Genomic DNA, 14,667 nt, shown 5'->3' on the forward strand with positions numbered 1-14,667 from the left:
TGAAATATGATTTTGCTTTTGTTACTCATGCAGTAAAGCGATCCAAAAGATTTTCGTATGATATAACTTCGATAACTTAAAAGATTTGCCTTTCGTAAAACTTTTTCATCTATTTGTTTTATTTCTTGTTATCGGTCAGACTTGTCTCAATCTAGAATATATAAATATTTAATAATTTATTAAATCTGTACATTTTTATGCCAATACCTATTTCAATTTCAGGCGAAACTTCATTTCTGCTGGAGCTGCTGCTGGTATTGCTTCAGCATTTGGAGCGCCAATTGGAGGCCTTCTTTTCTCAATGGAAGAAGTTTCTTCATTTTGGACGAAATCTCTGTCTTGGCAAATATTCTTTTGTTGTATGGTAGCCACATTTGTGACTGACCTTTTGAACTCAGCTTTTCATGGGTATCAACATGTCGGCACCTTTGGACATTTTGAGAAAGAACACTATGTATTATTTCATGTATGTATAGTTAAATATTTATTTTGTGATTGTGTACATCAAAGCATGTTCTTTAACATATGATGCTATTAGTATTAATATGCAGTACAAGACGGCTTCATTAAACCTCAATTCCATTTTTTTTCTTTTTCTTTGGTAACCTATAAGATATTAATGCATGTTCTTACATGTTTTATCTAAGTTTTGTAATTGATAAAATACGAAACGCACTAAATTGTTTGAATCGCAAAATAAATACTTTTAGTGGGTGGTCTATAAGAGTCGTATCAATATCTTCACTCATAGATGTTAGATGTCATTCATAGATAAAGCTCACAAAAGTAGTAAATTTTATAAGATGAGTATTTGTTTTGGGAGCATGTTCGAAGTTCTGGGCTCGTAGTAATCTGTTACACTAGGTAACAGATTTTTATGAATGTTATATTTTACTCCCAATGTTTGTGCTTTTCTATCACGTTTGATATGCTGATCACAATAAACTGACTTTAGTTTTTATATACGAAAAAAACTTACATGAAAAATCCTAAAAATATTTATTATAACACAATTAATTGTACTTTCAATTACATCATGTAGCATATAGAAATCGCATTATATAACATGAAGAGCAATTACGAATAATGCAACAAAACTGCAATAATCACGATATATGGTGATACAATGACTCAGAAGCATCAATAAACTAAGATGTGGACATTGGACTGTCGCTGCCTCTTGTGGTCTCAACTATTTTCCCGAACTAAGTTTTAAAAGTAATCGGCCAATCATTGCTTCATTACACCTTCCTTGATATCATTTCTCCATCAAATGTGTGATCTAATGGAACCGATAACCACGCGCTTCTGACTGAGCGTCAAGGTTTAAAGAAACGAAGTCCAAATGAGAGTAAAAATAAAAAAATAATATTTTGCATCCTATTTGATTTGTTTTCAATCGAATTAATCTCCCCACACATAGCAAAAGCACGTAGCCGATATATTGCAGTGTATAGAAGTTATCATTATACTATATGTAATAACACTTTGTAACAAACTATTAATTTTTTTTTTTGTCTTTTATCAGTAAGTGTTATTTCCTATTTGTTTCCCATTTCAAAGGAAATGACAACTCTGCTTTTGTGACCGGGACATCAATGTTTTGAAACTTACCTATATTTTATTACATTTCAGACATATTCAACGCTGAGATGCTGAAGCAGAAATATTGTTATAGTAAATATTCTGCTCAATACTATACATTTGCTTGACCTTAACCAGATGAGCATGTCCCTCAGTGGTTGACAATATTTGCATCTCTGATCATGAGCTGAAATAGTGGGAGAGCAGCATAGCCATGTTTTGAGAGATATTTTTGAGCTTGAATAAATGTAACAAAAGCAAAGTTTAAAGGAAATATTAACCATTTTTCATGCTTTCTAGAGGTAAGCAAATAGGAAATAACAGTTGCTATCCAGGGATAAAAATCGCGTTACACGGTGTAATCAAACAGAAAAATCAATGCAAAGTTTTAAGGGAAACAAATGTGACACGTTTAGATTATTAAAAAGCACCGTAGTAGCTGCTGCTGTTTCTGCTGCTGTTGCTGCTGCTGCTACTACTACTACTACTACTACTACTACTACTACTACTACTACTACTACTACTACTGAAATGGATACGAAGGCATAATCTTTAAGAAAGCAAAATCCCTATGCATCTTATAATTCCCTAGTAGTGTTTCACGGAAGCTATTCTGTGCAGTTTTTAAAGCAGAATGATGAAACAAATGGAAATAGAAAATGAGACCCCTATTGTCAGTAAATATAGTAACCATCTATTTCGAATCAATGCTTTTAAAAAATCAAACACATTTATGTTCATACACATGATTCACATATCGATTTCAATCGAAGCGAATGAAATAGAAATATTTTTTCGTGTAATTCTTATATCCATGAATAGATTTAAGGCATTTTGAATAAAACTGAATAGCAGCAAACTACATCCATCATTTAATACTCCCAATCTAAATAACGAACTATGGTTAGAAACTGTAGAGGACAAAATACAGCTGTTCTCTTCACAAAATCTGAAGCATGTCGCTACTGAAAACCTGATTTTTCCTTTCTATGCTGGAGAACACAATAATAAGCGTCCAAACAGCAGACATAGGTCAGTTCTGCCAACTGCAACGGCATTCACGAAATTCCATCCGGATGATGCAATTTTAATCAACAAACCAGATTGGACTGTATAAAGAAATCAAGAAAACATTAGTGAATGTCATCAGCTATGATGAAAATTGAATATGTGCCGTGCGCCACAACAAATTTCAGAAAAAGTTAGACAGAAATGTAAAAATTCTAGACAATTGACATTGTCTAGAATTTTTAAGCAGAAAATTCAAGGACGTAAGGTTTGTAGATGTTATACCTAGTAGTAAACTAGTATAGAGTATTCGAAAAGAAAATAGGTTGGACTAATGAACTACCAAGTCGTACCCAGTTGTTGAATCATTCTGTATTCATAACAGCTGCAATAAAATCAACATATAATATAGCTGAGGTATTCGTGTTGATGCAAGGAAAAGAATGCGCTTTCTATCACGTAACACGTTCTAAAAAATTAATGACTCAGGATTGATAAATAAAATTGATATATAACTTCTGTCTACAGCCTCTTAAGATCCGATAGGACGATAGGCTGTTTACTGCATTCGTATCGAAGGGCAGAAATAGTCTCAATAAGAAATATTATGACCACGTTGGATATAATAGAATAAATTGCTGAACATTGCTGAAGACAGAGCAGAATAGCTGGCTCTAAAATAGATCGATAGACATATGAATAATGAGGTCGACTATGAAGGCGGCGAGCTGGCAGAATCGTTGGTACACCGGGGAAAATGCTTAGCGGTATTTCGCCGGTCTGTACGTTCTGAGTTCAAATTCAGCCGTGGTTGACTTTACCTTTCATCCTTTCGTGGTCGATTAAATGAGTATTAGTTGCGCACTTATATGTCACGCATCGGAAAAGCCTATGTTTGAATCTGTCTCACTCAGTAGTGGGTACATGATAGACATGATGCATGATAGGGTGCACCCTGCAGCAGTATCTCATCCTCAATAACAAAGGATATCGGCGTGACGATCACACGGCAACATTCTTCATACGAATCGTACGATGGGCATCGCATGGAATGCACTGGGGACATTTGGCTTACTGTGAAACGTGTAGGTCAGCAATTACTCCATACTTTCAAAATAATTAAAGGTGACTGCAGGTATGGTCTACTAGGTCGTGACCTGCTCAATACTGAAACAATTTGCGGCGTTGAGTAATTTCTGCCGACAATAAAAGGAGTGCAAGCTTCTGTTAAATAAATACCTAATGCCTCTGATAAATTCTGTGCTGCCAGAATCGTACCTATTACTCTCGAGGAAGATGTAGTACAGGAAATAGATGCATTGGAAGGTGTAATTAAAAATACGCTCCGAGTGGCATAGTGTTACTTCTCCAGTCATGTGTGTTAGAAAGAAAAATGGATGACTGCATATGTGTCCCAACTTCAAAGTTCACCTAAATGAAAAGATATGCACGGAAGCTTATCCTTTGCCACAAACAGAAACCACGTTCAGCAAGATCAGCGGTGCAAGATTCTTCGGTAAGATTGACTTAACCGACGTATATTGGCATATCGAGCTCGATGAGAATAGTCAGAAGCTCTGTACCATCACTACTAAAAGAGGGGTATGCTTGGTTATGTGATTACAGAGTCAGGGCATTAAATCATCCAAAAAAATACTGAGGAACTTTAATCCTTTCTTGCACTAATCGGATACTTGGGCGATTCATTTCAAATTTCAGTAAGAAAACAACTAGCATACAGAAACTAACTACTGCCGATCGTTTTCAGTGGACAGACAAGTGCCAACATGAATTTGAGAATATTAAAGACGAGCTATACAAAGAACCAGCGTTGAAGTCAGTTGATCCTAAATTACCTACCGAGCTGACGATGGATGCCTCAGTGAACAGTATTGTGGCAATACATCCACAAAATGGTCACGCTGTTCTATATGTGTCGAGATAATTGACACCTGCTGAATCTAATTGGTTAAATATCGAGCGCATTTGGCATCGTATGGGCCGTCACCGGTCTCCAACAATTCCTGCTAGGTAAAAGGCTCAAACTCAATACGGATCATAGACCTTTAAGATATATCTTCCACGAATGTTTCTGAAAGAAGCAGACGATGGGCTATTCAACTGATAGCGTTAGATTTTGACATGTCGCATATCTTTGGCTCTAAAATTCCTTATGTTGACGCAATGTTGAGATTGCAAGCAGCGAACAAGAGGGAATTGTCTTTGCAGTTGAGCAAGTGAGTGACATTCCATTCGGAGCCACGTACATCGATCATGTGAAAAATATTACTGAATATGACAGCGAATCAAACGTAGAATCATAACCGCAAAATGGACATCGCGAAACAAGTGCGACCTCCCTTTTGAAACGCATGAGTGATAAACTAACAATGGAAGATGGAATTCTATATTTGCGAACGAGAATGTTTGTTCCCTAACAACTACGCTACAGTGTACTTAGCGATAGTTATGATACACATTTGCTCAATAAAATTTTTCTTGATTATTGTGGCCAAACATGTCTTGGGATGTGACTACCTTCATTCCTAACTGTGTTGCTTGTCAACAGAATCGAAGTACGAAAGCTGATTCGACACCGACGTGGAATAAGGATGGTCTTTGGGAACGTACTCACATGGATTGGGTTTTCATGAACCGCGTTAGCAATTTACTCATTGTTGTCAATTCGTATTCCAATTACATCAATGCCATCTCTTGCACCTCACGCGAGAAGGAAAATATAAAAATATGCTTCATGCATCCTTTCGGTCAGAGACCTGAATTTACAGCAATGAAAGGTTGGTTATCGATCCTTAGCATAGAGAGTATATATACACCTACTTATCATCCACAGTCAAATGGGCAAGCCGAGCGAAACTCTCCAACGTGCCTCATCTGCATGGATTCCTGTCGTTGACGATTGGTATCCTTACTTACAGCGAGTTCTACTCAATCATCGTTCTTCATCAAGCGGGAAAGCTGCTTCTCTTGGGGAAAGGTTATTTGGATGACCATTACGTACCAGCTGCAATCCACGATTCATACCGTTTACTAACGTCTGGTACTGCAACAAATGCATGAAAAAAGCAAGTCTCGTTATATATCTGGCACAGAAAGGTGCGAATATAGCGACCGTCGCAAACGAAAGCAAAAACTGGGTAACTAGTTTCGACCAATTGCTCCCGTCAATGGACAGTTGTCAACCCGCCCAAGTAGGAATTGACTCGAGATTAAGCAATAACAACTATGGCGTCAAGTTAGAGAAACCCGAACCACAAACGCATAGAGTCGACGAGATGATGATTGGAGTAAACTGGCGATCCGGCAGAAAAAGAAACCCACTGAATCGACTTTCTTATTGAAGTGGCGAGTGTCATGTATTGAACTCCTAATGAACATATAACAAATGCTCTATATTTGCTTAAATAATTAAAAAATCACACGTCACATGGTATCTATGACCTTTGTGTGGACTCACCGGTTTTTTTCTTAATATGTATTTATTTCTCTATTGACCACAGGGAGCTAAACATAGAGGGGACAAATAAGGACGGACAAAGGGATTAAGTCGATTACATCGACTCAGTGTGTAACTGGTACTTATTTAATCGACCCCGAAAGGATGAAAGGCAAAGTCAACCTCGGCGGAATTTGAACTCAGAACGTAACAGCAGGCGAAATACTGCAAAGCATTTCGCCCGGCGTGATGACGATTCTGCGTCATTTCAGAAAATGAGGAGAGTATGCACAAGACTTTCAAGCTGTGTTTCATTTATTATTACTATTATTATTATTGTTATTATTATTATTATTATTATTATAAATTGAGGCTTTGTTGTAACTCCTGGAGTCTTGCATGCGTAGCTGCCTACAGTACCATGCTATTTCTTCTTTACAACTACATAATACTTTCCTAGTTATTCTGGTTGTACCAATGAGGCAAATCTTTTGTGACAGTTCTGCTGAACACTATTCTTATTTCCTTTATATTCCTCTCGATACCTTCTGATACTGTTTTTTTCCCTTATTATTATTATTATTATTATTATTATTATTATTATTATTATTATTATTATTGTTATTATTTTGTAGATTGCTACAGGGATAAATATCAACTTGCTGCTGTTTATACCAACTATAATTATTGGGATAATTGGTGGGATTTTAGGCGCGTTCTTTACATTTTTCAAACTGAAGATGGCGAGAATGCGGAAAAGGATATTTTTCAAATTGCCGAAACCAATAATGGCTAAAATTATTCACTGCATCGAACCTATAATTTGCATGGTATGGAAACACCCTTTCGTTTTTTCTTCTTTATACAGATATAAACAATAATTTCGTTAGCATAAAATGTTGTTCATACACAGGATCTGCTTGATATGAATTGTGCACGATTGAGATCTTGAATCAATTATAAGTGAAAATCTACCTTACATGATAATCCAATAAATGCATTTCATGCCGCAGGTCTTGTGTAAGAGGTACAAATAATATTAGTCTGTTATACAATAGATTTTTTATCTCTATGTTACATGAAAATGTTGGATTGATTTGAATTGTTTCTTCACTTTTACACTTTTGCCAGCGAAAGTATACTAAATTTGTGTGTCTGGACAAACAAACAAGTGGGAGCTATTTATAATGTATTCCAAATTTGATTCAGCTAAATATTTCTTTCCTATTTGTATAAAAGTGTGTACACTCTGCGTGGTTAATTACTATGTAACTATACAACCTTTGGGGGATATTTTGAAAGGAGTGCAAGTTGTCTACACTAACGTGTATTCGGGTGCATAGATGAATGTATAAATGAACAAAATAATGGAAACACCAGTGCTGTATTTTCTAATCAAAATTATTCGTTTATCACAATTTGGAATGCTTGCAAGAGATATGTAAATGCACTTCTGGCATCTAGAACTTAATGTTTATAACCTTATACCTTATCTTTTTTCAGTTAATTGTACTTATATATAATGTGCGACCTTACTGATTTTAAACAAGGGAAATTTGTTCGAACTCGGAGGGCTGGTGCTTCAGTTTAATTATTACATTCCAAAAGCAAGGGAAAGTGAACTCTGAAAAGAGTGATTCAGGTTAGAATATCATCAGAAGTGGCCAATAGATCAACGGAAGATGAATAGTCTTTCATGCTTTTCCCAAGCTCTGGACGGGTTTAAGTCTGGAGGCAGCCCAAAGAAGCTTATCGTCCTACTGCTTGGTCCCTGCCGTTAAGTATGGAGGTGGGTCTGTTATGATTTGGAAAGCGATATCTTGTATTTCACTTGGTCCTACAGTTGCACTGAATGGCAGGATGAAATTTCAGACGTATTTACAAATCTTGGGCGACCAAGTTCATCCTATGGTGCAGCCATTATTTCGTAATGGTGAAGTAATCTTCCAAGACGATAATGTGCCAATTCACACTGCTGCAGTGATTAAAAATTGGTTTCAAGAACACAGACGTGAAGTGGAACACTTACATTGGCCCATACAATCACCAGATCTAATCATTATTGTACATTCATGGTGTTACTTTCGAGCAACAAGTAAGGAATCACTTCCCTCCTCCAATGTCACTGAAGGAGCTGGATTTTTTTTTTTTTTTGTTGATGGTTGGCTGAAAATATCTCTCGCAACTGTTCAAAAGCTGTATGAGTCTTTTCCTGGACGTATCACAGCAGTTATTGCAGCCAAAGGCGGGTCAACTCCTTACTAAATAATAAAACTCTTATTTAGTAAGGCGTTTCCATTAATTTGTCCAACCCATATATATTTTATAAAAATATAGTACAGTATTTATTATCTCTCCATGTGACATATTTTTCGACAAACTAGATTCAGTCGCAACAGTTTCCGGTGCCTTTTAAGTTATACTTTATTATAGAACATGTTTCACTGACATGATGGGATTTAATATTCAAAGCTTTTGAATACAAAAATGAACTTTGCAGAAACTACATCTTGCGTAAATAACAACACATAAATTAATATTACAATTTTCATAATTATTGAAGAAGATTATGGTACATCAGATGATTCATTTCTTATCTACTTAGTCGAGTACGACAAAGTTTATGCGTTGATATGGAGGTTTAATAAAACCAAAACTTATCTGAATTTTATCTTCCATACTAATGTTTAAATGCTTAAAATAATATTAATTATTGCCTTTTCTTCATGGCATAATTTTCTTTATTTGTTTTGCTATTACTCACAATGTTAAATATTTCTATACTAAACGTTTTGATTCAAGTATTACAATGACAAGTTAGACAACAATATTTTAATTGAGAAAAAAGCTGCAGAATAGTTAACATGCCGCGTAAAATGCTTTGCGACATTTTGTCCGTTTGTACGCTCTTAGTTCAAATTCCACCGAGGTCCACTTTGAGTTTCATCCTTTCGGGGTCGATAAAATAAGTATCAGTTGAACACTAGGGTCGATATAATCGCATTTCCCTCTAACCCCAAATCCCTGACCAAAATATGAAACCAATATTTTAATAAAGATACGTACTATTTTTAGCTGATTTGTTTTACATTTATATCTATATAAGTATATAGTTATGTACTAATCCATATATATTCTTGACTAGGTGATAATATCGACAGTGTATATGTATGTACCTGACAGCTTCGGTTGCACACATTTCACCTGTTTAACAAAAGACGGAAATACAACGTAAGTAAAAATATGTGATTGTAACAGTAAAATACAATAAAAATATAAAGAAAGTGAAAGTTTAATGATTAAAACGTAATTTCTGTGCACTGGTATTTTTATTTGACGTCATTTGTCTGGAGACGGATTTGTTATCCCAATGGTTATGATATTTTTTTAATATTTAGAATTCTTCTTATAAAACGAACATGTCACTTACAGAGAAACAAAGTTCCATGAGTAGTATTTTCATTATAACAATGGTGAGTGTAAAAGTTAGCTTATAACTTCATGATATTGTTTTAAGGTTTTGCTTCGCAGAATCCAAACTTGAATTTTAGTCATTAGAGTTCTTGGGGTTTGTGGATATGTAAATGAATTAGTGTGTACATAAATGTAGGTGCTCATGGAAATAAACTTGCAATTATCTCGTGGTTCTGCATATCACTTTAGTACACATATGTTTGTGCTTCGTTAATGTTTATATCTGTGTGCGTATTCGTGTGTTCCATATGTAAATGTAACAGTAAAGAATATCTGAAATTTTACGAATCGGGTTGTTTTTTCTTAGCAAACCCAGCATTTCTAAGCTTTAATGTTAATCTGTTATTCAGTACATCTAAAATAATAGGTACAACTGAAAGTCAATAATCTGGATATAAGAACTATAATTTCACTATAGAAGTTGTATCTATTTTCAATCTTAGACGAGTCATTCATCCACCGAGCAGCTGATCTCTACAAAAGTATACGTATTTTGCTCTGTAACCCGTTCAACGATACTTGACTTATGTGTTTACATCAGGTTCCATCATTTTTCGTTATGATTAAAGCTATAGACACACACTGTTTTTGTTGAGCCTTTAGTATGGCCGTTAGAACAATCCTTCATTTGGATTGGATTGTGAAAGATTTTTGCAAAAATGTCGTATCTCATGGGAAAGTAGTACCCTGCGAAAATTTGTGGACAGCTGCTGGTGGTATCGTCTATGTTGGTAGGCACAATCGATATTTTGTATCACAACTTGGGGGGGTTGCATGTATCCTTGCTCTACTTGTTAATCGGGGACTTAATAATTGTATTTGTTCCAGGTTATCGAAGGCATGAGTACCATGTGCAATGCAAACTATTGTGTCAATGTTGTTCATATTCTCAAGCTTGCAGGATATGTACCAACACACAACTTGCAGAATATGTAGCCATGTTTCTCTACCAAATTCCTGCCCAGCTGCACTTTGTTCACATGGAGCAGCTGTATACTCGGAGTATCTATTCATATATTCTTTACCTAAAGTTATGATATTAGTATTTTTTACTGTTGATTACACACATGCTGCAAGTACTGATCTGTAGCTAAACAGCAGCTAGTTAACTACGCTCCAGGTATTACTGACTTGTCTCTTATCATTCATACACGGATTTCCAGACCAAGAGTTCTAACAAAAACTACAAAGTTCAAGTAGATATCCTAATTAGGCTATCGCCATAGTTTCGTTGAGTCAGAGTATCCAAGTCAACAAACCTAAGCCTGTACGAATGACAGATTGTATATTTTATTTGTCATAATTAATTTCGCAGTTATGGATGTTATAATGACACCAGGGCAGATCCTGAAGCAGAACCAAATGTGATACGTTATAAATGTAACAAAGGCTCCATGAACAAAATTGGAACTATTTGGTACACTAATGGAACATATAATGAAGGTACGTGGTATATTGTTTCTTATGTCAAGATAAAAGCGAACCGATTCCGATAAAATTGCGAAAGAGTTAGAATATTGAAAGGAATTTAAAAAAGGTCTAAAGGTTTCATAATCACCGGACCTTTCAAACACTTTAGGAGACATACATACATTGCAGCATAAAGTAACAATGCAAAGAAGCTCTTTGATTTTAGATAGAAGACCCCCCTCCTCAAGAAAAGATATGAACTAAACACACGTTTGCTTTACTGAAAACACAATGGGAAATTTTAATCAAGTCAACATTACAAACAAGGTGTTTAATTACCTACAACCTGCAATCTGTGGCAATAAGGAATTGTTTGGAAATTTAAAACTTGAAGATATCTAGTAAGGAAGTAGAATAAACGATAAGAAAACGGCAAAAGAAGGATTTCAGAGCCTCTAAAGACTGAAAAGCTTATCTGTCACTTGCAAGTTGTAGCTTGTATTTTTAAGCACCTATGTTGTCGCAGGCACTTTGTAGGTTCTCCCAGCGCTCGACCTTATGGAATATTCTTTTCTACTCTAGGCACAAGGTCTGAAATTTTAAGGGAAGGATGAAAGGCAAAGTAAACCTCGGTGGAATTTGAACTCAGAGTGTAAAGATAGACGAAATGCCGCTAACGTTTCTGCCAGCTCGCCGCCTTACACCTTATGGCATATTGAAAATGCGATATCAGGACAGATGGAGAGCTACATCAAAGTACTAGTAATCTTTTTCAAGTGAGTATCTTGGAGCAACGTGAATTGATGTTCCTTGCTCGAGAACACAACATATCGCCCAGTCCAAAAGTCATTGAAACGAATTCGACGGCGGCTTATATCTACATTGTTGGTTGTGCATTCACTATTCTTTGCATTTAATAACAGACTTTATCTGTAGTGTTCTCAAGGGATGATAATAATAATTTTTATACAAAAGAGCAGTAGCAGTGAGAGGAAGATCATAGATCTGGTCAGAAAGACACAAGGACTTTTGATGTCTTGATCGGTTTTACTTGATAAAAGATCTGGTCAAGACGGGGGATTAAGGCTTTGCCTTAAGATGCAAACCACTAAAATTATAAAAAAAAAGGAGCCAGAATTCCTTTCTGAAGGTATTGTAATGTTGCAGAAAACTCTTTTGTAGAACCGCCTGTGCTTTGCATAAAGTCTGAAAAGTCTTCATGCATGAAGGTGATGATGGTTATATGAATTGTATCTGTGATACCGTAATTCAACAAAATATGTAAGGAGATCCTTCTAGTGACACTGTGAAAATACCTTGGAAATATTCACAAGTACAATTGATACTATTTACTTAGAAATTCTGAGCTTTTCTATGATTCTTCAAGAACAAGGTTCTGCTATGACTCATTAAGGTGTTTACAAAGAGCTCAGTTCCTACACTGAGCTGTACAAAGAGACACCAAACTATTTCTGCGCCTCTCAAATAGATGGTGGGGATGATGAACTATACGAGAGAAGACAGTGTTCCTCGTCGCCCTAGAAACTCTCATTCCCCCACTCTCACGGAGCCATAATTTTTATGGTAAGAACGTACCCTATTTATCTTATTTATAATTATTTATTCTTAAAAGCATTCCTCTTCAATTGCTTTCATGTGTACATACAGTACCATGTCCCTTTAGAAGTTGATATTTTCATGCATAAAAGTGGATGTGTTACTGTTTTGTTTTTTTCTTTCTGCAAACCTCCATCGGTACTATTATCATCTTATAACATTCAGATCAACGCGAAAATATGTTGTTTCGATTTACGTGTTTTCATGTTACGGCAAGTTTCGGGAATGCATTACTTCCACAAAACGAGAAATTCTTGCACATATGTATGATGATTTCATTGACATGCATCTCACATATGCTGTTTTATCTAATTCTTCATATTTAAGTCGTTTAAACTTGAAACCAAAGTTGTTCTACATTTAGTTGTAGAATTGTAGTTTATTAGTGTGAAATAAATTTATGTATGGCAAGAACAAATTCTTTCATATTTGCATTGCAGTTGCCACCTTATTACATCTAGCTGGAGAAGACGCAGTGAAAAATTTATTTTCAAGAAATACACATCTTAATTTCGGATTTGCTTCTTTAACATGCGTACTGTTCCTGCATTTCTTTTTTGTTAGTTGGGCGTCAGGAACAGCTGTTGCATGTGGCATCCTCGTCCCAGCTGTGTAAGTTGTCGTCTTTTGTCATAATATGATATTGTTATTAATATTTTGTTCTGCAGAAAATTTAAACCAATGTATTTAATCGCGTCTTCACTGACACATTGGTGGCTATCGGTAGTTTTCTGTGAGGTGTAAAGAAAGATACTTTTAACCTGTATTTTTTGCAGTTACAGTCTTGTTAGATAGCTGTATAATGGCTACCTCAATATGTTATAGTATGCAAAATTGTGGTTTAATAAGTTTGATATTTGTTAGATGTTAGATGCTAAATTCTCACAATACCAATTAATATTTGAACAATATAGCTGACAATCATGAAATAGATTATACTAGTGTGCTGAGTTATGCTATTTAAATCTATTAATACTCTCATCTCATCTCATACCTTTATGCATGCACACATACATATGTACGTACGTACACACACACACACACACACATATATATATACGCACACGCATGCACACATATGCGTATGTATATATATATATATATATATATATATATATATATATATATATATATATGTATGTATGTATGTATATATATACACATATATTTGGAAAGGAGATTTTTTCTCAAAGAGTTAAGACTGAGAAAAGAACCTTTTGAGAAAGTCAAAAGACACTAACTAACCTTTGGGAAGAGATTTCACAAACAGTATGTGGGCTTTGTCCCCATGTCTCCGACAAATAATCAAGGAAAAGCAAATAATCAACAACCGAAGGCAACCACCAAATCTGAAGAACCTTCTAAGAAAAGCAATGTTTGCATCAAAGGAAGAAATGATGTAAGTTACCAAATGTGGAGACCCCCGGTGTGGGACATGTGATTTAATAAAACAAGGAACAGCCAAAAAATTAAAGAATGGAAAGAATTAAAGCCGAATGCAAATATGAACTGTAAAAGCAAAAACCTGAAATATTGTATCACATGCCTACGATGCGACGAACATTATATTGGGGAAACAAAAACGAAACTAACCAACCATGTAAATGTGCAGACTTCAAATAATACATCCCGTACTCAGATGCATACCATGTAGTGGTCATCTGAACACCAGTGCACAAGGAAAATTTAGAATTTTCCCTGTTCATAAAATAAATGAAGAGAACGACCTTCTCCGGAAAGCAAAAGTAGAACATTTCATAAGATTTCTGAGTCCGAAACTAAACTGGAAATAGTCAACAACAATTTTACTGAAAACAACTTACACGTGCTTGAAAACGTTAAGAACTGAAAGCGCGTGCACATCTCTAAAAGCAAAACCCACACACGTTTTGTGAAATCTCTTCCCAAAGGTTAATGTCTTTCGACTTTTCTCAATCTTAACTCTTTTCTCAATATTAATACTTTGAGAAAAAATCTTCTCACCAAATATTATAACTGTATCAAGCAATTTCCAAAACACTCTAAATATATATATATATATATTCTTTTACTTGTTTCAGACATTTGACTGCGGCCATGCTGGAGCACCGCCTTTAGTCGAGCAAATCGATTCCAGG

The 14,667-nt window shown here is 35.4% G+C and overlaps 1 protein-coding gene across 2 annotated transcripts in view; it reads left to right on the plus strand.

The window, feature by feature from the left end:
* The first annotated feature begins 376 nt into the window (after positions 1-376).
* Positions 377-14,667, plus strand: part of LOC106874949 (chloride channel protein D) — a 79,026-nt gene continuing 64,735 nt past the window's right edge. Inside the window, exons 1-6 of one of the 2 annotated variants that reach the window (XM_052969415.1) lie at positions 377-466; positions 1,636-1,886; positions 6,685-6,879; positions 9,195-9,280; positions 10,839-10,966; positions 12,991-13,162. In XM_052969415.1, the coding sequence (XP_052825375.1) occupies positions 6,790-6,879; positions 9,195-9,280; positions 10,839-10,966; positions 12,991-13,162 (476 nt within the window). In that variant the 5' untranslated portion in view covers positions 377-466; positions 1,636-1,886; positions 6,685-6,789. Of the gene's footprint in view, positions 467-1,635; positions 1,887-1,916; positions 2,861-6,684; positions 6,880-9,194; positions 9,281-10,838; positions 10,967-12,990; positions 13,163-14,667 lie in introns of those variants that run through there. The other variant, XM_014922869.2, reaches the window with a different exon arrangement.

Source organism: Octopus bimaculoides, chromosome 1, assembly GCF_001194135.2.
Source record: "Octopus bimaculoides isolate UCB-OBI-ISO-001 chromosome 1, ASM119413v2, whole genome shotgun sequence".
Taxonomy (NCBI): domain Eukaryota; kingdom Metazoa; phylum Mollusca; class Cephalopoda; order Octopoda; family Octopodidae; genus Octopus; species Octopus bimaculoides.